At 38.6% G+C, this 22,711-nt stretch overlaps 2 protein-coding genes across 2 annotated transcripts in view; one reads left to right on the top strand and one right to left on the bottom strand.

The window, feature by feature from the left end:
- The window catches only part of 3830403N18Rik (RIKEN cDNA 3830403N18 gene), a 314,245-nt gene that overhangs the window by 243,822 nt on the left and 47,712 nt on the right, over positions 1-22,711 (bottom strand). The window contains exon 3 of the mRNA XM_011247677.1: positions 4,829-4,944. Within this exon, the coding sequence (XP_011245979.1) occupies positions 4,829-4,944 (116 nt within the window). The remainder of the gene's footprint in view (positions 1-4,828; positions 4,945-22,711) is intronic.
- Gm35586 (predicted gene, 35586) lies at positions 13,823-17,962 on the top strand. The gene is made up of 5 exons (NM_001378704.1): positions 13,823-14,124; positions 15,499-15,683; positions 16,613-16,757; positions 17,024-17,136; positions 17,676-17,962. Exons 1-5 carry the CDS (start codon positions 14,043-14,045, stop codon positions 17,868-17,870), a joined length of 720 nt encoding a protein of 239 aa, NP_001365633.1. The 5' UTR covers positions 13,823-14,042; the 3' UTR covers positions 17,871-17,962.

The raw sequence follows: 22,711 nt of genomic DNA, 5'->3' as shown, positions 1-22,711 counted from the left end.
AACCAACCATGGATGGTTGATTCGACAATAGCAGCACTGTGGTAGGCAGAGTGAGAATTGCAAGGACTTGCTGGCTGCTTGTCTAGCTGCATGTTTAGTGACAGAGCCTGTCTTAAGGGAATAAGGTGGAAAGTAATAGAGCAACACCAAACATCCTCTTTGCCCTCCACATGTGTATATATGCACCACAGACACAAACATACAAAAAAATAAAAAAAATAAGTTTTATTAAAGTCACACCTTTTCAAAAAGCACCATTTTCACTTTCTGTACTACAGGAAAAATAAGTCCACGATGGTAAATCAAAAATATTTGCAAGAGTCTGTGTCATGAGTAGACCTTGGGTACTGACTCTGCACCTAGTTCCACAACACCCAGAGGAAGGGCAACTCTCAGGTGCTCTAACACTCCCAGGATCACAGGAAAGGCCACAACATCAGGAGTAACTGAGTCCCCAAGGATCCAGGGACACAGGAACCCCTGCCTGGCAAGTGGCATGGATTCCTTCTGTTCTGAACCTGCACCTGGAGCAGTCCTGGGGTGCTGGCTCTATACCCACTCTTAAAACACCCAGAGGGAGCCTGACTCCCAGGTTTTCTGAAACACCCAAGATCAGAGGATCACAGAAGAAGCTTGACTCCCAGGAGATCAGACACCCAGGAACACTGGAGTTTTGACAGAAGATCACAGCTGTAGGCACAACATCTTTCCCAACACCCTGTGTATCTGAGACCCCCACAAGAACCAGGGAAACAAAAACACCCTCCCAGACAGAGGCACGGGTTCCTTGCAGCTTGCACCTGTGTCCAGATAAAACCTAGGGCCCTGGCAGCCCACCAAATCTTGCAAGACCCAGAGAAAGCTTATCTCCCAGGAGCTCTGACACAGCAGGACCACAGGAGATTGGTCACACCAGGATTTCAGGTTCCAAGAGGCAGCTTGTCTTCCAGGAGCTCAGAAAAACCCAGAGTGTCAGGATCTCAGTGTCCCAGGATCCCAGGATCCCAGAGACAGATGGACTCTGATGAGTTCTGTCACAACCAGGATTATAGGAGGGACAGGCTCCAGACAGAGACAGCAAGGTAAGGTAGCACCAAAGAAAATGAGATGGCCTGAGGTAAGTGCAAGGATATAAGCAATAGAAAACAAGACAAGTTGGCATCATCAGAACCCAGTTTGGCCACCACAGCAAGTCATGGATACCCCAACACGTTGGAAAAGAAAGAGTCAGATTCAAAATTACATATTAAGATGATGATAGAGGACTTTAAGAACAAACATACCTCCCTTAAAGAAATACAGGAGAACAGAGGTAAACAGCTAGAAGGCCTTAAAGAGGAAACATAAAAATCTCTTAAAGAGTTACAGGAAAACAAAATCAAACAGGTGAAGGAATTGAAAAAAAAATCTAGGATCTAAAAATGGAAATAGAGACAATAAAGAAAATACAAAGGGAGATGTACCTGAAGAAAGAAAACCTAGGAGACATAGATGCAAGCATCTCCAACAGAATACAAGAGATAGAATAGTGAATCTCAGGTACAAAAGATACCATAGAAAACATTGACAGAACAGTCAACAAAAATGCAATATTTAAAAATCCCCTAACTAAAACACCCAGGAAATCCAGGACACAATGAGAAGACAAAACCTAAGGATAATAGGTATAGAAGAGAGAGATGATTCCCAAGTCAAAGGGCCAGTAAATATCTTCAACAAAATTATAGAAGAAAACTTCCCAAATCTAAAGAAAGAGATGCCCATTAACATACAAGAAGCCTACAGAACACCAAATAGACTGGAGCAGAAAAGAAATTCCTTCTGACACATAATAATCAGAACTACAAATGCACTAAATAAAGATAGAATATTAAAAGAAGTAAGGGGAAAAGGTCAAGTAACATATAAAGGCAGACCTACTAGAATTACACCAGACTTCTCACCAGAGACTATGAAAGCCAGAAGATCCTGGAAAGATGCTATACAGACACTAAGAGAACCCAAATGCCAGACCAGGCTACTATACCCAGCCAAACTTTCAATTAGATGGAGAAACAAAAGTATTCCATGACAAAACCAAATTCACACAATATCTTTCCAATAATCCAGCCCTTGAGAGAGAGAGAGAGAGAGAGAGAGAGAGAGAGAGAGAGAGAGAGAGAGAGACAGAGACACAGAGAGAGAGACAGAGAGACAGAGAGACAGAGAGACAGAGAGAAATAGATGGAAAATTACAACACAAGGAGGGAAACTACACCATAGAAAAAGCAAGAAAGAAATCTTCTTTCAGCAAACCCCAAAGAAAATAGCCATACAAACATAATTCCACCTCTTACAACAAAAGTAACAGGAAATAACCAACAGTCAATGGTCTTTAATATGTCTTAATATCAATGGAGTCAATTCCCCAATAAAAAGACATAGAGTAATAGACTGGATACATAAACAGAACCCAGGATTTTGCTACATACAGGATATCCAACTCAGTGACAGAGACACACACTACCTCAGACTAAAAGGCTGGAAAAAATTTTCCAAGCAAATATTTCCAGGAATAAAGCTATAATAGCCTATTCTCCTATGAAATAAATCAACTTACACCTGAAAGTATTTTTTTAAATATAAGGAATGTTACTTCATACTTGTCAAAGAATAAATCAACAAATATGAACTCACAATTCTGAACATCTATGCTCCAAATTCAAGGGCACCCAAATTCATAAAAGAAACTTTACTAAAGCTCAAAGTACATATTGTACCCCACATAATAACAGTGGGAGACTTCAACACCCCACTCTCAGCAACGGACAGATCCTGGAAACAGAAACAAAACAGAGACACTGTGAAACTAACAGAAGTTATGAAACAAATCAATTTAACAGATATCTATATCTATGGTATCTATAGAACATTTTATCCTAAACCAAAAGGATATGTATTCCTTCTTCTCAGCACCTCATGATGCCTTCTCCAAAACTGACCATATAATGGGACACAAAACAGGCTTCAACAGATATAAAAATATTTATATAAACCCATGCATCCTATAAAGTCACCACGGACTAAGGCTGATTTTCAATAATAATATAAATAATAGAAAACCCACATATACATAGAAGGTGAACAACAATCTACTCAATGATAACTCCGTCAAGGAAGAAATAAAGAAAGAAATTAAAGACATTTTAGAGTTTAATGAAAATGAAGCTACAAGATATCCAAACGTATGGGACACAATGAAAGCATTCCTAAGAGGAAAACTCATAGCTCTGAGGGCCTCACAAAAGAAACTGGAGAGAGCATACACTAGCAGCCTGAAAACACACATAAAAGCTCTAAAACAAATGGAAGCAAATTCACCCAAGAGGAGTAGAAGGCAGGTAATAATCAAACTCAGGGCTAAAATCAACGAAGTGGAAACCAAAAGAACTATACAAAGAATCAACCAAACCAGCATCTGGTTCTTTGAGAAAAATCAACAGGATAGATAAACCCTTAGCCAGACTAAAGAGAGGGCACAGATTCAGTACCCAAATTAACAAAACCAGAAATGAAAAGGGAGACATAACAACAGAAACTTAGGAAATAAAAAAAAAATCATCAAATCCTACTACAAATGCATATACTCAACAAAACTGGAAAATCTAGATGAAATGGACAATTATCTAGACAGATATCAGGTGTCAAATTTAAATGAGGATCAGATAATTCCTGTAAATACTCCCATAACCCCTAAAGAAATAGAAGCATGTCATTTATAGTCTCCCAACAAAAAAGTACAAAGTTCTATAAGGCATTCAAAGAAGACCTAATACCAACACTCTTCAAACTTTTATGCAAAATCAAAAGAGAAGGAACGCTATTCAATTTGTTCTACGAAGCCACAATTACACTTATACCCAAAGCATAGAAGGACCCAATGAAGAAAGGAAACTTCAAACCAATTTCACTTATGAATATTGATGCAAAAATACTCAATAACATTCTGGTAAATCCAATCCAAGAACACATCAAAATGATCATCCTTCATAATCAAGTGGGCTTCATCCCAGGGATAGAGGGATGGTTCAATATATGGAAATCCATCAAAATAATCTACTATGTAAACAATCTCAAGGGGAAAAATACCCCACAGTATTATCTCATCAGATGCTGAGAAATCATTTGAAAATTTTCAACAACACTTCATGATAAAAGTCTTGGAAAGATCAAGAATTCATGGTCCATATCTAAACATAGTAAAAGGAATATACAGCAAACCAGTAGCCAACATTAAAATAAATGGAGAGAAACTTGATGCAATCCCACTAAAATCAGACAAGACAAGACTAGACAAGTCTTTCCACTCCCAACCTACCTATTCACTATAGTACTAGAAGATCTAGCCAGAGCAACTAGACAACAAAAAGGGATCAGAGGGATAAAAATTGGAAAGGAAGAAGTCAAAATATCACTATTTGCAGATGATATGATAGTATATTTAAGTGACCCAAAATTTCCACCAGAGAACTCCTAAACCTGATGAACAACTTCAGCAAAGTGACTGGATATAAAATTAACTCATAAAAAAAATCAGTCGCTTTCCTCTACTCAAAGAATAAACAGGCTGAAAAAGAAATTATGGAAACAACACCCTTCACAATAGTCACAAACTATAAAACCTTAGTTTGACTCAAATCAAGCAAGAGAAAGATCTGTATGACAAGAACTTCAAGTCTCTGAAGAAAGAAATTGAAAATCTCAGAAGACAGAAAGATCTGTGCTCATAGATTGGCATAATTAATTTAGCAAAAATGGCCATCAATGCCCAACATTAAATATCTGATACCTTCCATAAGGTCCAATTCTGAAGCATTCCCATCTTGCTGTTCACCACTTAACAAATTCCTGTTTTCCATTGGTGTCTCTACAGAACGTGCAAAACGCTGCCATTCCACTGAGAAACTTACATTGTAAGAATATGGACAGAAGCCCATTGGGCACAGGAACTGTGGAGCAGCCAGGAAAAGGATCCTTCTGATTTCCATCTGTGCCCCTGTGATAAGCTTGTGCCACAGCTCTCTGTACACAAATCCCTCCCAGAGAGAGCTGTTCTTCCAGAAGTGCCAATACACCTAAGGTCACAAGTTCACTGGCTCACAGAAGGGATAAGGCCCAGTCAGAAGCAGCAAGACCAGCTTCCACGAGAGATAACGAGATGGCAAGAGGCAAGCACAAGAATCTAAGAAACAGAAACCAAGGCTACTTGGCATCATCAGAACCCAGTTCTCCCACCACATCAAGACCTGTATACTCCCAACATACTGGAAAAGCAAGAATCTGGCTTAAAATCATATCTCTTCATGACGATAGAGGACTTTACAACGGACATAACTTCCTTAAACAAATACAGGAGAATACAGGTAAAGAAAGAGCTAGAATCCCTCAAAGAGGAAACAAAAAAATATATAGGAAAATACAACCAAACAGGTGAAGGCTCTGAACAAAACCATCCAGTATCTAAAAATGGAAATAATAAAGAAATCAAAAAGGGAGACAATCCCAGAGATAGAATATTTCCTCAGAGTGAAAGGCTAGAAAAAAATTTCCAAGCAAATGGTTCCAAGAAACAAGATGGCATAGCAATTCTAATATCCAATAAAATCGATATTCAACCAAAATTTATCAAAAAAGATAAGGAAGGATGCTTCACCTTCATCAAAGGTAAAATCTACCAAGATGAACACTCAATTCTAAACATCTATGCTCTAAATGCAAGGGCACCCACTTAATAAAAAACTTTACTAAAGCTCAAAGCACACATTGTACCTCACACAATAATAGTGAGATACTTGAACACTCCACTGACATCAATGGACAGTTCATGGAAACAGAAGCTAAACAGAGAAAAAGTGAAACTAACAGAAGTTATGAACCAAATGGATAGAACAGATATCTGTGGAACATTTCATCCTGCAACAAAACTATATACCTTCTTCTCAGCTCCTCAGCCCCCAATTATCCACTCCATGATAACTATAAAGTATCATTGATAAGTCTTGCCACAAGGAATGTTAAACAATTCTACCTGATGTCAATATTATGTGCAATGACCATTGGAAATGATTTGTAAAGTATTTTCTCCAACTATAATTTACCATTATGTGAAGGATGGATTGATGGCTGATTCAGATACAGATATCTTACAAAAATATTTAATGAAGTAAAGAGAATTTTGTCTTGTTTGGGATTACAAATTGCTGTTGAAATATAGAAAGAAGTAGTTCTATTAATTATATAGGGTATAAGATAGGTCCACAAAAGAATTCCAGGCACAATAGTTATAGATCAAATGAACCCACATAGAAACTTTTAATGATTTAAAAAAATGTTAGGAGATATTAATTGGCTGAGACCCATAACTGTATTGGGATTGGCTACTTAAGAGCTAAGTAATTTACTTATTATAATATTTGTTTATATCTTATGAGGTGATTTGGTCTTAAATAGTTCAGGAAATTCATCAGCTGAAGCTAAAAAGAATTGGCTCTGGTAGAAAAGAATACAGGATGCATATATGGGCCATTTTTTTTGAAAAGCAGAATTGTATCTTATGTATTTTGCCTTCTATATACTCTCCAACAGGAATTCTTATGAAGAAAAAAAGTTAGTATCTTAGAATTGATAGTCTTAGCATGTAAACAGAATACAAAATATCCAGAAAGGTTTTCTGATTTGATTGTGAAAGGGAGAATAACACGTCATCAATTAGCAGGAATAGACCCAGCAGAGATGGCAGTGCCATATACTCATGCCCAATGATTATCTCATTATGGGTAATGAGTGAGGATTGGCAATGGATTTGAAGTGACTTGAGGGAGGGGATTAACGTCAAATATCTCAAAGGCAAGCAACTTCAGTTTATCAAAAGAACTAATTGGATTCTTCCTCATATAGTAAGAGAAACACCAATGCCTAAAGATCCTCCTGTAATACAGATACCAATGAATCAGGAATTGCAGGTTATAAGTCAGAAAGTATAAGTAAAATAATACAAAGTCCACATACTCCGTGCAGAAATCTGAACTGGATGCTATTTTCGTGGTTCTATTAGACGATCCAGAACCTCTTTATATAGTTACTAACTCTCAATATGCAGGGAGTTGTTTTGCAAATAGAAACTGCTGAACTTATCCCAGGTGATTCCTTTGTTTTTATACAACTAAAAGTAATTCAAAAGGAGAGGTCATCCATCCATTCTATCTATCTATCTATCTATCTATCTATCTATCTATCTATCTATCTGTCTGTCTGTCTGTCTGTCTGTCTGTCTGTCTGTCTGTCTATCTATCTATCTATCTATCTATCTATCTATCTATCTATCTATCTATCTATCTACCTATCTTTATCTCTATATATCAATATATCTATATCATATCAATCTATCTCTATTTATATATCTCTATCTATCTATCTCTATCTCTATAGATCAATATATCTATATCATATCAATCTATCTCTATTTATATATCTCTATCTATCTATCTATCTATATCTCTATATATCAATATATCTATATCTTATCAATCTATCTCTATTTATATATCTCTATCTATCTATCTATCTCTATCTATATATTCTATCTATCTAGATAGATAGAAATTGATATCTCTATCTATATATCTCTATCTATCTATCTCTATCTATATATCTATATCTATCTATATATCTGTCTGTCTGTCTGTCTATCTATTTATCTATATCTGTGTATCTATCTCTATCTCTATATCTATTTATCGATCTATCTCTATCTATCTATCTCTATATACCTATATATTTATCTATCTATATCTATCTATACATATATATTTATATATTTATATAATGATGTGTGTATATATCATGATATATATCATAAAGTCATGATGTATATATATTTGTGCATATATATATGTATATGTATATATATATTTGTGTATATATATATATATATATATATATATATATATATATATATATATATCATGTTCAGTCTCATACACCTTTTTCAGGACCATCAGCATTAGTAAATGAGGAGCTAGACCAATATTAATAAGAAATGTATTAGAGCCTTCAAATTTCGATAAAGGACATCATATAAATAGTAAAAGCTTAGAGAAAAAATTCCTATAACTTTACGACAGGCCAAGGAAATTTTAAAATCTATTCTAGTTGTTCTTTATATAATCAATCTCTACTACTACCTGCCAGAAATAACCCTTAAGGTTACAATAGAAATGAAATTTTGCAGACATATATGTTTCATTTTGCAGTGTTTAGAAAACTAACCTACGTAAATCATATAATTGACAACTATTTAGGATTCCAATGAGCTCTGTCTTGAGTTCTGAAAAGACTGCTTTTATATTAACTTGTTTATTACAAATGATAGCTATTTTAGGGATATCTTTGCAGATTAAATCTGATAATACAGGCATCATGTATCCAATAATATGCACCAATTATTTAAATATTATAACATGAAACACATAACTAGTATATCATGCAATCAATCCTACAGAACAAGCAATTGTGGAAAGATCTACCATGACATAAAAGAAAATGCTCATTTAACAGCAGGGAGATGCAAGATCTCCCAGAGATAGGTTAAAAAATGCTTTATTGACTTTAACATTTTAAATGTCAATGAGACAGGCAGCACAGCTGCTGAAAAACATTGTATTTTAGAAAGGAGTACTGAATTAAACCATCCCAATTTTTGTATTAGTTATTAATTGTATTTACATTTCAAATGTTGTCCCCTTTCCTGGTTTCCCCTCTGAAAACCTCATATGCCCCACCCCCTGCTCACCATCCCACATACTCCCACTTTCTGGCCCTGTAGTTCCCCTATACTGAGGCATAGAGCCTTCACAGGACCAAATGCCTCTCCTCCCATTGATGACCAACTAGGTCACCCTCTGATACATATGCAGCTAGAACCATAGGTCCCACCATGTGTACTCTTTCTTTGGTGGTCTCCTCCCTGGGAGCTCTGGAATTTCTGATTGGTTCAAAATGTTGTTCCTCCAGGGGATTCCATTCTCTTCAGTTCCATGGGTCCTTTCTCTAGCTCCATCTTTGGAGACGCTGTGCTCAGTCCAATGGTAGGCTGGGAGGATCCATCTCTGTATTTGTCAGGAACTGGTGGAACCTCTCAAGAGACAGCTATAACAGGCTTCTTTCAGCAAGCACTTATATGCATCCACAAAAGTGTCTGGGTTTAGTGATTGTATATTGGATGAATCCCCAGGTGGAGAAGTCTCTGGATGGTCATTCCATTAGTCTCTGTTCCACACTTTGTCTGTAACTGCTTCCATGAGTATTTTCATTCCCCTTCTAAAATGATGGATGTATCCACAGTTTGGTCTTCATTCTTCTTGAATTTCATGTGGTTTGTGAATTTTATTTGGGTATTCCAAGCTTATGGGATAATATCCACTTACCAGTGAGTGCATATCATGTGTGTTCTTTTGTGATTGGGTTACCTCACTCAGGATGATATCCTTCAGATCCATCCATTTGCCTAAGAATTTCATAAATTCATTGTTTTTAATAGCTGAGTAGTACTCCGTTGTGTAAATGTACCCCATTTTCTGTATCCATTCCTCTGTTGAGGGGCATGTCTCTGTGTTCTTTCCAGTCTCCGGCTATTATAAATAAGGCTGCTAACATATGTGGAACATATGTCCTCATTACCAGTTGGAGCATTTTCTGGGTATATGCCCAGGAGTGGTATAGCTGGGTCATAATGTAGTAATATGTTTAATTTTCTGAGGAACAACCAGAATGATTTCCAGAGTGGTTGTACCAGCTTGCAATCCCACCAGCAATGGAGGAGTTTTCATCTTTCTCCAGATCCGCATAAGCCTCTGCAGTCAACTCACTTTTTTTTACATTAAAAAATATTTATTTCATTCTTTTCATTATAAAAGGCAGTGATCTGGCAATTGGAATAAGAATGTATTTTTATTTGGTATTTATTTCATTTACATTTCTAATGCTATCCCAAAAGTCCCCCACAGGCTCCCCCACCCACTCCCCATCTACCCACTCCCACTTCTTGGCCCTGTCTTTCCCCTCTACTGAGGCATATAAAGTTTGCATGGACCTCTCTTTCCACTGATGGCTGACTAGGCCATCTTTTCATTCATATGCAGCTAGTGAAACAAGCTCTGGAGGGGTACTTGTTAGTTCATATTGTTGATCCACCACAGACCTGAGAAGGATAAATATTATCTGAATAAACATGACATGTAGAGCAAGAAGCTTCCAAAACTATAGACATTGTAGAGTCTGCTGAACACCTGAACAGTCACCCAGGAATTATCTACAGTATTGGGACAGACAGGCAGACTGACTGACAGATAGACAGAAAGGTGGTGTCATCTGGGCCCAGAATATCTGACAAATCTGTGAAGCAGAACTTTTTGAAGGACTGGACTACCTTGGTGTTGGAAAGTACATCAGTGTCCAGCTTGTTCCAAGTTGGACTACGTGCTCTCAGGTGTAGAGGCAAGGACAGCTTTTTGCCCACTGGCAGCTTTGCCACAAACAAGCAAACTTCATGTGTCTGAAGTAGTATGGGGGTGCTGCAAGAAGCTAAAGTGTCTCACTGTTATAAAAATCCTTATGGTATTAATACATCTTAAATGTCATGATTTGTAGATCTCTAAAGTGTTTGATAACAATCTATCTAGTGAAAGAATATCTGAATAGACAACCATTGCTTGTTTCTAGCTATTTATCCTTCTCAGGTCTGTGGTGGAGTTGAAGACTACATAGTTATAGTCACATTTATCTTAAGATATTTAGTATTTATGAAAAAGAATATGTTTTTAGGTTGATAAATGCAAGTTACAATAGCAAGTGATTTAGGTACAGAACTTGGGACTCAACAAGAGAGGATAGATAATGGAGTCCGTTCTCCAAGATTGCCAAATATATATGAACTGGGCATTGTGAATGTAATTCTTACCTGATGGTTTTCACAATTGTTCTTAATGTATATAATTTATTGATGATAGAGAAAGTACATTTTATTGGACTTAAATGGAGAGATGTTTGTACCACATTTTTTTTTGCACAATGTGTCAAGTTGTATCTCTGTCATTACTCACCTGCCTAAGGCATTCTCTGATTGGCTTTAATGATGACCTGATAACCTATAAATAGGCAGGATGGGAAATGCAGGACTTTTGGGAAGAGATAGGAACTGTGGGAGATAGGCACAGGAGATTCACCATCTAGACATGGAGGAAGGAACAGATGTCAGGACTGAAGGAGAGATAATGGACCATGTGGCAAAAATGGATTAGTATAAAAAGGGTTATTGAGTTCTACAGTCTAGTTGTGAATAAGACCAAACATTCATAAATAAATATGGCTATGTCATTGTTGGAAACCAGTGGGGGGAAATTGTCCAACAATACCACCTTATTGCAGGGACATTAATGAGACAGACATTTACATATGTAAATGGGAAAATGAGAAAAAGCCCTCCGATAAAATGTCTCAATGTATAAAAGAGAAGGAATATTTCTGTTCTCTCTTCCTCTCTCTCTCTCTCTCTCTCTCTATCTCTCTCTCTCTCTCTCTCTCTCTGTGTGTGTGTGTGTGTATGTATGAAGATATTCATTGGACTCAGATGACACCACCTTTCTGTCTATGCAGAGGGTAATTATGCTGAATTACTTCAACCTGCAACAATAACCTACTTTTATTTTGGTTGTTGGATCTATCTGGGAAATAAGATTATATGCATCAGCGCATGATACAAAGAGCAGACTATATCAAACATATCTATAACCTATTGGCCTAATAGCCCAGGTGGATAAACTTGTGGTTGTTTTTATGAGTTCCTTAGGGATATACTTGAGTCCACAAATACCTTAGTGTAGTCCCAGCTATCCAGAATAAAACCTTTCAATTGGCTATAAATAGTTTCTAATTCGTCATTTTTTGGTGGATTCACAGTAATATGTTGGCCATATGGGCTTTTCCAGAAGAGTAATCCTTTCTCTGATCTCTGACCTCTACTATGAGCCTGAAGAAACACAAATTGAAATAAAAGCAGGATGCCTTTAATACACAAGAGTAGGTATTTGGAAGTTCCAGGGGTCAAAGTATTTTTTATGCTGTGCTTTACAGATATTTTGTGGGGGGGATTGTAATCAAACTTGGGGGTTACAATCTGAGCTTCAAGGCAGGTCCAGCTAACCATCCTCAAATAAGTCAGTGAAAAGAACCAACTTAAATGTAGGAAACAAACAAACAAACAAAACAAAACAAAACAAAACCAAAAAAAAAAAAAAGAAAAAAAAAAAGATTTATTTAGTGGAGCCACATGGGAAGTGGGAAAAAGATATCCAAAGATATCCCCCAGGTCCATTATCAGGAAATGGAAATGAGATCCATGTTTAGATACAAGTCTCAAGATATGTATATCTAAGCAGTCACAGTCAAGATTTGGTCCTGCATACTACTGACCCATCACTGTCTGGCTTCAGTTTTATCCTGTGAGGTGGGTTGCCAAATTGTTGGAACTGTGAAAGCCCTTACTTGTAGATAACATCCCACTCTGGATGGGAGCATTTTCCTCTTTCATAATGAGATTCCTGGGAAAATTAGCATTATGGGGGAGTCCATTGTTTCAACAGTCAAAAAGCCAGACGAAGAGACACAAGTATCCTTTTAGAATATCTTCACTTCTGCCCCGTCAGTTATAGATGATATTTTGGTCTCAATGCAATGTTAGTCTAGATCTCTCCTTAAGCCACATAATAAATAATTTAAACATATATCCCAAAATGATTTTTACTTCAACTAGGGGAAATATCCTAATTCACATGTTGTTCCTACTGCATGTGAGTTCTGGGATCGGTACTCAAGCACTGGGGGAAAAATTCAACTGCAAATTATAAAGTGCATCTTAATTACAAAATAGAAATGTTGTCTCTAAAATCTTTTATTCTCTCTCTCTCTCTCTCTCTCTCTCTCTCTCTCACACACACACACACACACACACACACACACACACACATACACACACACACACAAACACATTATATCTGAATGTAACAACAAGTATTTAGTGCTTGTTAAAATTAATTTATATATATATATATATATATATATATATTTATATTTATTTGTGTTTTGTTTTGTTTTGTTTTGCTGTGATAGGGTCTTACTATGAAGTTTTGTCTTGCCTAGAAGTTGCTATGTAGACAAGGTAAGCCTCAACCGCATAGACATCACTTGCCCCTGTCTTCAGAGAGCCTTGATTAACATCATTGATGGCATGAGGCACCATTTCCAGCTTGTATATGCATGTTTTGTTTGTAGATGTGTGCATCGCTTGAATTCCTGGTGTGGGATTGGCCAGGAGATGGCATTGGAACACATTTAAATGGAATTTTAGACAGTTGTGAGCTGTCTTGTGGGTTCTCAGAATCGAACATGGGTCCTCACTAAGGCAGCAAGTGCCTTAATTTAGCCAGCCTCCAGGCTGTTGCTTATGACCTTCACCAAGTATGGCTTTTATAGACGTAGGCAGGTACTAGGGTTTCTTCCACACCTTCTAAACAAACTCCTAACTATCTCATGAAAATGTACACAAGAGGTAGCCCCTTAAACCTGAACCCCAACAGTACAATTGCAGCAGCTTTTCCAGAGACTTTCCTGTGGATGCCTTCATAATTGGTGGGCGGGACTTAGTGTCTCTGCCAGTTGCCTCTCATTGGCTATAGCCAATGACATAAGCAGTGATGTATGCATACCATTGACTCTCAGTGGCTGACCAGTGGAAGTTGTGGGCTCTCTATGGAGAGGGAGCTTTAAGGGGAGCTGGCAGCAGCCAGCCAGGTACCCTGTCTCTGGCTTTCCTGAGATCCTCCATTTAGCCATTCACTGTCATCTCACAGAGGCTGTGGAGAAGGGTCATATTTTATGAGTTAGACAAAGGATGCCTGCTGAGTCATCTGTTAACCTTGGGCATTGTTCAGGCTGGTGGTGATACAACCATGATGAACCTTCTACGGTGGATATCTACATTCTTTCATGGGAGGAACACATCTGAAGAAACATCACAGGAACCTCCTCTAGGTAATCTTTGTTACCCCTCAACACACACACACACACACACACACACACACACACACACACACACACACAAGGAGACTCCTCAAAAAGGCTTTCCTCCACTTTAAAGCTAAGTGGGGCACAAATAGCTGAGATGGACCTGCCACTGTCTTGGGTGGCTACTGAGCAGGAGGATGTCCCTGAGATTTCAAGTAAGGCCAGTACTGAACAGTTTCCCAAGCTCTTCTGGTATGCCAAAGCAGAGGGGTGTTTAGACCAACTCACAGGGCACATGACACAAGTCTCTGTGGGCTGTATTGTGTCAAAGCAGGGGTGTGTGTGACACAAGTCTCTGTGGAATGTTCTGTCCCTGCCTTCACATCTTGTCCTTGAAAGATGCCTTTATCTATCCCCCAGAGAATGGGAACACTGCACTTTGAGAGTGAACTTAGTCTTGTTTTCCGTGCACAAGTGTATCTGAAGCCAGGAGGCAGGATTGTAAGGAGGGCATCATAAAGGGTGATGACCAGTTGTCCCAGCAGGATACTGGAGCCAGATCCCCAGACATTACTTACACATTATGCTTATGAAGAACAAAAGAAAATTTAGAAATGTGTCCTTACATCTCCCCATGTCTTTTAGTGCTTTGTCAGAAGGGATGTTGGAGAATCTAGAGCTATGGCTATGCATGTGCTGCTGCTGTTGAGTCAGGTGTATATTAGTCATAGTATATTAGTTTAAGGATCTACCTGAGCATGTAGATGAACACAGCACTTACATTCTCACTGGGACAATTCACCCACAGCTGAAATAGATGCCATACAGGTGCCATTCAGTAGTCACAACCTTTGGATACAGAGATGGCTGTTGCCTTATGGTCAGAGAAGTAATGCTATGTGCTCCTGTCTACAATGTCGTGTTGGTATTATTATTGCTGTGATACAACACTTTGACCAAAGCAACCTGGGAAGGAAAGGGTTTATTTGGCTTGTGGTTCCACATCTCAGTCAATCACTGAAGGAAATCAGACCTGGAACTCAATCAGGGCAGGAGCCTGGAGGCAAGAGCTGATGCAGAGCACAGAGATCAGTTTTGCTTGTTGCTCCCCGTGCCTTGCTCAGCAGGCTTTCTTATAGAAGCCAGGAACACCTCCTAGGGGTGGTCTACCTACAGTGGTCTGTGCCCCACTCCATCAATCACTCATTAAGAAATGCCCTACAGGTGCCTACAACCTGATCTTATGCCACTTTCACCTCTGAGGCACCCTCCATCCAAAGACTCTAGCTTGTTTTAAGCTACATAAAAACATCCAGTACAAATGGTCAGAGTAGAACTTGTGTGTAATGGGTTCTTGCATTTGACATGAACAGGTATGACCTTTGTTTACCTGTGTTGTAGATAACTCCAGGCTTAAGTCTATTCAGGGAGTTGTGTCTTCTCTGTGTAATGACTATGGTTGGATTAATGAATCCATATTCTTCAATACGGACGTAATAAGTGACAACATGCCTCTGAACATCGGGACAAATGTCCTTGCACTTGTGGAAAAAGATGAAAGAACTCATATCCTGAGAGCAATCAAGGTATGGCTGAGTTTATCCAAAGTCTCTAAACCTAGGGGGATTTTGATTTCTCTCTTGGATTAAGACAAACACTAATATTGGTATGGGGTGAGTTTAATGGGCTTCTTCTACTATGTGGCTGCATTACCATATTTTCTGTTCCTAAAGATTTGTATTAGCTCTCTTTCTTATTTAAATATATTTGAACAATGATAATTACTGGTTGTCATGTCCATATTAGTTCCATTTATAGCAAGAAGTTATTTCACTTCTCTGAATTAAAGTAAATATAATGAATATGATAAACATCATTCACTTTATAAAGTATTATACAATCTTAAAGGTCCATTTAATATAAAACAAAGTTTTGCTATAGACTTATGGAAGACTTAGTTCTATAAACATAATTAGTTAAGATATTTACGTATCAATAACAGTTCTCAATTTTTGGCTATGCTGTTCAAATTCTTCACTCTCTTTCCAATGATGGCAGACTAGGCCATCTTCTGCAACATATGCAGCTAGAGAAATGAGCTCTGGGGATACTGATTAATTCATGTTTTGTTCCACCTATATGGTTGTAGACCCCTTCAGCTATTTGGGTACTTCCTCTAGCTCCTCCACTGGGGGCCTGTGTTCCATCCTATAGATGAGTGTGAGCATCAATTTCTCAATTTGCCAGGCACTCAGGAGAGACAAGAAGTGGGAGTGAGTGCGTAGGAGAGCAGGGCAGGTGGAGGGTATAAGGGATTTGGGGATAGCATTTGAAATGTAAATGAAGAAAATATCTATTATTTTTTAATTAAAAATAAATAAAAGTGAAAAATAACCATTAAATATATCTTAAATACTAACTACAGTACTGTTGTTTTGATGGGAAGTCCTTGGTAAGGGTACATATTCCTGCATGTAATTTTTATTTCACCTGCTGTCACTGTCTTCCCTTATAGGTGAAAGCTATAAATGAGCCTCCTGCCGGTAGTGAGGCATCAAACTTTGGTAGAAAACTTTCTATTAGATGTGTCAGCTCGGTAACTGAAGAAGATGTCTATATCAACAAAGACACGTTTTTCCCATTATACATGTTTTCTGGAGGTAGGAGTTATAGCCTTAAAAACAGAGCAAGGAATGTAAGTATTGGGCTTGGGTTATAAGCTCTCCAGAGTATGGGGAGTGTCCTTGTTCACAGGGCTTTTGCCTTTCCTTCCTGGAGAAAGATATTTAAGTTGACTAAGTACTGGGAAAATTACTTTGCATTGAGGAACAGATGGTCAGCATGTGGCAGTGAGGAAGGACCTAGGGAATGTGGTGGGACCTGACTGTATTAATACTAAAGAATTATCACTTTATGGCTGTTTCAGCATTCAGGCCTTTCAAGGGGGACTTGCTGCTGGTTGAGTATTCTACAAACCAGGACACTTCAAACATCAATATCCACTCTGTGAGCCCCCTCAACTCTCAGGATATGGATGAGGTAATTGACCTCCATGTTGTCTTGTCATGGGTAGGCAGCTGCCTCTCCTTTCTACTGATCCCTTTCTTGGATTTTCTTTATTATGTTTGGCAGTATATGCCTTGCCAGAGTGGACAAATTTGTACACCAATGAAAAGTTAGTAAGGAGAGAATAATGGACAGGGGAGAGAGAGAGAGAGAGAGAGAGAGAGAGAGAGAGAGAGAGAGAGAGAGAGAGAGAGAGAGCGCTTAATTCCTTAATTGTGCTTTCCTGATGTTATGCTGTGCTGTGGACAAAAGTTGGAAAATCATCTTGGCTGTGAGGAAATTGTGGGGAAAGTTTGAGTGCACTGGGTTTGAGGTATTCAGCCTCTTGATGAAGGCGGGTCAGAACTTGGCTAGGACAGCCTGAGTATGAGTTGTAATTTCAGAGATGTAGAGTGTGAGGTCATGATGGGTGATGGTCCTCCTGATGGGAGCTGGGAGACTGGGGGTGTGGCGGGCCGTCTGTAGTGGGTAACATGCTTCCCCAAACTTATTGTCATCATTTCCCATCATAGGTCTGTGTTACTGGCATTGATGGAAGAAATGGTGTGGTGGAAGCAAGCATCTTTTTCACCCTTGATTCTCTCCATACTCTCCCTGGGTATACACCTAGATTGTATGACATTGTGAATGCTACTGTGGTAGACAGCATCCAGTCCCACTACTCTCATAGAGTGGTGTCTATGACTCCAGTGGATATGCTGTATTAACCCATAATTTTGAATCATTTTTAACGTTACTTCTGGATTCTAATGCCTGGTTAAATAGCATAGTATGAGTAAACAACATAAATGTGATTGAAGTCAAGAATTTATCATTTGAGCACTCTGTTTTGTTGTTGTTGTTGTTGGTGGTGATGGTAATATCTCTTTATTTTTGGAAGATGACCTGTCAATTCAAAAATGTGCCTAATTTTGTCTTGACTATAGAGCAAACACCCCATGCCCAAGTCAAGTTCACCATTGTCCATATGCAAGAATGTATTCTCTGCTGCCAGGGGAACTTCTTTTCTATGCTAACATGTCAACATGAGTGTTGAGTTGTGTGTTTCTCCATCAGCCAACAGTTAGGTTATTTCTTGGTAAATATCAGGAGCATATTTCTAAAGACCTTAGTAAGTAAATTCATTGGGCAGTAGTATTGCTTTGCTATAATTTCAACATTAGGGATTAAATTGCTCAACATCCTATTAGGAACTCATTTACTCACTGAGATGAGAATGTTAGCATGTGTTAAAATATGTTCTGTGACTGAGTTTTTGGGATAAGCGTAGCTTTCAGCTTGTTGCTTGAAGTTCAGACAGATTTTCCTATGGTAAATGGCACTTGGATCTCTCACATTCGTACTCAATTCAATTTCTTGCTTCTCTTTGATGAAATATAAATGTGTCCCTAGATCAGTGGCATTTGAGAGCTTAAATATCATTGTTAAGTTGTTTTGTCCTCAACCCTTTTGTATTATCTATAATTTGAGCCTATTTCCTGGTAAAAAGGAAACAGTAGACTTCTTAAGTCTTCTCCCCCCTGTCTACCAACCAGTTGTTCCTGCTCTGCCTGATAATGATTGGAGACTATATGAGGATTAGTCTTAATATGTTTGAACTTTGGCTTACTGATAATTTCCACAGATTTTTGTTTGTTTGTTTTTGAGACAGGGTTTCTCTGTATAGCTCTAGCTGTCCTGGAACTCACTTTGTAGACCAGGCTGGCCTCAGAAATGTACCTGCCCCTGCCTCCAGAGTGGTGGGATTAAAAACATGTGCCACCACGCCCTGCTTCCACAGATTCTTTTTTTTCCTTTTCCTTTCCTTTTTTTCACATTTTTATTAGGTATTTAGCTCATTTACATTCCCAATGGTATACCAAAAGTCCCCCATACCCACCCACCCCCACTACCCTAACCACCCACTCCCCCTTTTTGCCCTGGCGTTCCCCTGTACTGGGGCATATAAAGTTTGCGTGTCCAATGGGCCTCTCGTTCCAGTGATGGCTGACTAGGTCATCTTTTGATACATATGCAGCTAGAGTCAAGAGCTCCGGGGTATTGGTTAGTACATAATGTTGTTCTACCTATAGGGTTGCAGATCCCTTTAGCTCCTTGGGTACTTTCTCTAGCTCCTCCATTGGGAGCCCTGTGATCCATCCATTAGCTGACTGTGGGCATCCACTTCTGTGTTTGCTAGGCCCCGGCATAGTCTCACAAGAGACAGCTACATCTGGGTCCTTTCGATAAAATCTTGCTAGTGTATGCAATGGTGTCAGTGTTTGGATGCTGATTATGGGGTGGATCCCTGGATATGGCAGTCTCTACATGGTCCATCCTTTCATCTCAGCTCCAAACTTTGTCTCTGTAACTCCTTCCATGGGTGTTTTGTTCCCACTTCTAAGGAGGGGCATAGTGTCCACACTTCAGTCTTCATTTTTCTTGAGTTTCATGTGTTTAGGAAATTGTATCTTATATCTTGGGTATCCTAGGTTTTGGGCTAATATCCACTTATCAGTGAGTACATATTGTGTGAGTTCCTTTGTGAATGTGTTACCTCACTCAGGATGATGCCCTCCAGGTCCATGCATTTGGCAAGGAATTTCATAAATTCATTCTTTTTAATAGCTGAGTAGTACTCCATTGTGTAGATGTACCACATTTTCTCTATCCATTCCTCTGTTGAGGGGCATCTGGGTTCTTTCCAGCTTCTGGCTATTATAAATAAGGCTGCTATGAACATAGTGGAGCATGTGTCCTTCTTACCAGTTGGGGCATCTTCTGGATATATGCCCAGGAGAGGTATTGCTGGATCCTCCGGTAGTACTATGTCCAATTTTCTGAGGAACCGCCAGACTGATTTCCAGAGTGGGTGTACAAGCCTGCAATCCCACCAACAATGGAGGAGTGTTCCTCTTTCTCCACATCCACGCCAGCATCTGCTGTCACCTGAATTTTTGATCTTAGCCATTCTGACTGCTGTGAGGTGGAATCTGAAGGTTGCTTTGATTTGCATTTCCCTGATGATTAAGGATGTGGAACATTTTTTCAGGTGCTTCTCTGCCATTCGGTATTCCTCAGGTGAGAGTTCTTTGTTCAGTTCTGAGCCCCATTTTTTAATGGGGTTATTTGATTTTCTGAAGTCCACCTTCTTGAGTTCTTTATATATTTTGGATATTAGTCCCCTATCTGATTTAGGATAGGTAAAGATCCTTTCCCAATCTGTTGGTGGTCTTTTTGTCTTATTGACGGTGTCTTTTGCCTTGCAGAAACTTTGGAGTTTCATTAGGTCCCATTTGTCAATTCTCGATCTTACAGCACAAGCCATTGCTGTTCTGTTCAGGAATTTTTCCCCTGTGCCCATATCTTCAAGGCTTTTCCCCACTTTCTCCTCTATAAGTTTCAGTGTCTCTGGTTTTATGTGAAGTTCTTTGATCCACTTAGATTTGACCTTAGTACAAGGAGATAAGTATGGATCAATTCGCATTCTTCTACATGATAACAACCAGTTGTGCCAGCACCAATTGTTGAAAATGCTGTCTTTTTTCCACTGGATGGTTTTAGCTCCCTTGTCGAACATCAAGTGACCATAGGTGTGTGGGTTCATTTCTGGGTCTTCAATTCTGTTCCATTGGTCTACTTGTCTGTCTCTATACCAGTACCATGCAGTTTTTATCACAATTGCTCTGTAGTAAAGCTTTAGGTCAGGCATGGTGATTCCACCAGAGGTTCTTTTATCCTTGAGAAGAGTTTTTGTTATCCTAGCTTTTTTGTTATTCCAGATGAATTTGCAAATTTCTCCTTCTAATTCGTTGAAGAATTGAGTTGGAATTTTGATGGGGATTGCATTGAATTTGTAGATTGCTTTTGGCAAGATAGCCATTTTTACAATGTTGATCCTGCCAAACCAGGAGCATGGGAGACCTTTCCATCTTCTGAGATCTTCTTTAATTTCTTTCTTCAGAGACTTGAAGTTTTTATCATACAGATCTTTCACTTCCTTAGTTAGAGTCACACCGAGACATTTTATATTATTTGTGACTATTGAGAAGGGTGTTGTTTCCCTAATTTCTTTCTCAGCCTGTTTATTCTTTGTGTAGAGAAAGGCCATTGACTTGTTTGAGTTAATTTTATATCCAGCTACTTCACCGAAGCTGTTTATCAAGTTTAGGAGTTCTCTGGTGGAATTTTTAGGGTCACTTATATATACTATCATATCATCTGCAAAAAGTGATATTTTGACTTCCTCTTTTCCAATTTGTATCCCCTTGATCTCCTTTTGTTGTCGAATTACTCTGGCTAATATTTCAAGTACTATGTTGAAAAGGTAGGGAGAAAGTGGGCAGCGTTGTCTAGTCCCTGATTTTAGTGGAATTGCTTCCAGCTTCTCTCCATTTACTTTGATGTTGGCTACTGGTTTGTTGTAGATTGCTTTTATCATGTTTAGGTATGGGCCTTGAATTCCTGATCTTTCCAAGACTTTTATCATGAATGGGTGTTGGATCTTGTCAAATGCTTTTTCTCCATCTAACGAGATGATCATGTGGTTTTTGTCTTTGAGTTTGTTTATATAATGGATTACATGATGGATTTTCGTATATTAAACCATCCCTGCATCCCTAGAATAAAACCTACTTGGTCAGGATGGATGATTGCTTTAATGTGTTCTTGGATTCGGTTAGCGAGAATTTTATTGAGGATTTTTGCATCGATATTCATAAGAGAAATTGGTCTGAAGTTCTCTATCTTTGTTGGATCTTTCTGTGGTTTAGGTATCAGAGTAATAGTGGCTTCATAAAATAAGTTGGGTAGAGTACCTTCTACTTCTATTTTGTGAAATAGTTTGTGCAGAACTGGAATTAGATCTTCTTTGAAGGTCTGATAGAACTCTGCACTTAACCCGTCTGGTCCTGGGCTTTTTGTGGCTGGGAGACTATTAATAACTGCTTCTATTTCTTTAGGGGATATGGGACTGTTTAGATGGTCATCTTGATCCTCATTCAACTTAGGTACCTGGTATCTGTCCAGAAATTTGTCCATTTCGTCCAGGTTTTCCAGTTTTGTTGAGTATAGCCTTTTGTAGAAGGATCTGATGGTGTTTTGGATTTCTTCAGGATCTGTTGTTATGTCTCCCTTTTCATTTCTGATTTTGTTAATTAGGATTTTGTCCCTGTGCTCTCTAGTGAGTCTAGCTAAGGGTTTATCTATCTTGTTGATTTTCTCAAAGAACCAACTCCTCGTTTGGTTAATTCTTTTAATAGTTCTTCTTGTTTCCACTTGGTTGATTTCACCCCTGAGTTTGATTATTTCCTGCCGTCTACTCCTCTTGGGTGAATTTGCTTCCTTTTCTTTCTAGAGCTTTTTGATGTGTTGTCAAGCTGCTAGTATGTGCTCTCTCCCGTTTCTTGTTGGAGGCACTCAGAGCTATGAGTTTCCCTCTTAGAAATGCTTTCATTGTGTCCCATAGGTTTGGGTACGTTGTGGCTTCATTTTCATTAAACTCTAAAAAGTCTTTGATTTCTTTCTTTATTCCTTCCTTGACCAAGGTATCATTGAGAAGAGTGTTGTT

Source organism: Mus musculus, chromosome X (assembly GCF_000001635.26).
Source record: "Mus musculus strain C57BL/6J chromosome X, GRCm38.p6 C57BL/6J".
In the NCBI taxonomy this organism is placed as follows: domain Eukaryota; kingdom Metazoa; phylum Chordata; class Mammalia; order Rodentia; family Muridae; genus Mus; species Mus musculus.
The sequence above is the reverse complement of the archived record's forward strand: the minus strand, read 5'-3'. Positions and strand labels throughout refer to the sequence as shown.

Excerpts from the sequence above, each read along its gene's own strand:
- Gm35586 (NM_001378704.1), top strand. The coding sequence starts at position 14,043 with ATGATGAACCTTCTACGGTGGATATCTACATTCTTTCATGGGAGGAAC. Across the intron at positions 15,684-16,612 it reads ATATCCTGAGAGCAATCAAG|GTGAAAGCTATAAATGAGCC; the intron begins GTATGGCTGAGT and ends CTTCCCTTATAG. Across the intron at positions 17,137-17,675 it reads ACTCTCAGGATATGGATGAG|GTCTGTGTTACTGGCATTGA; the intron begins GTAATTGACCTC and ends TTCCCATCATAG.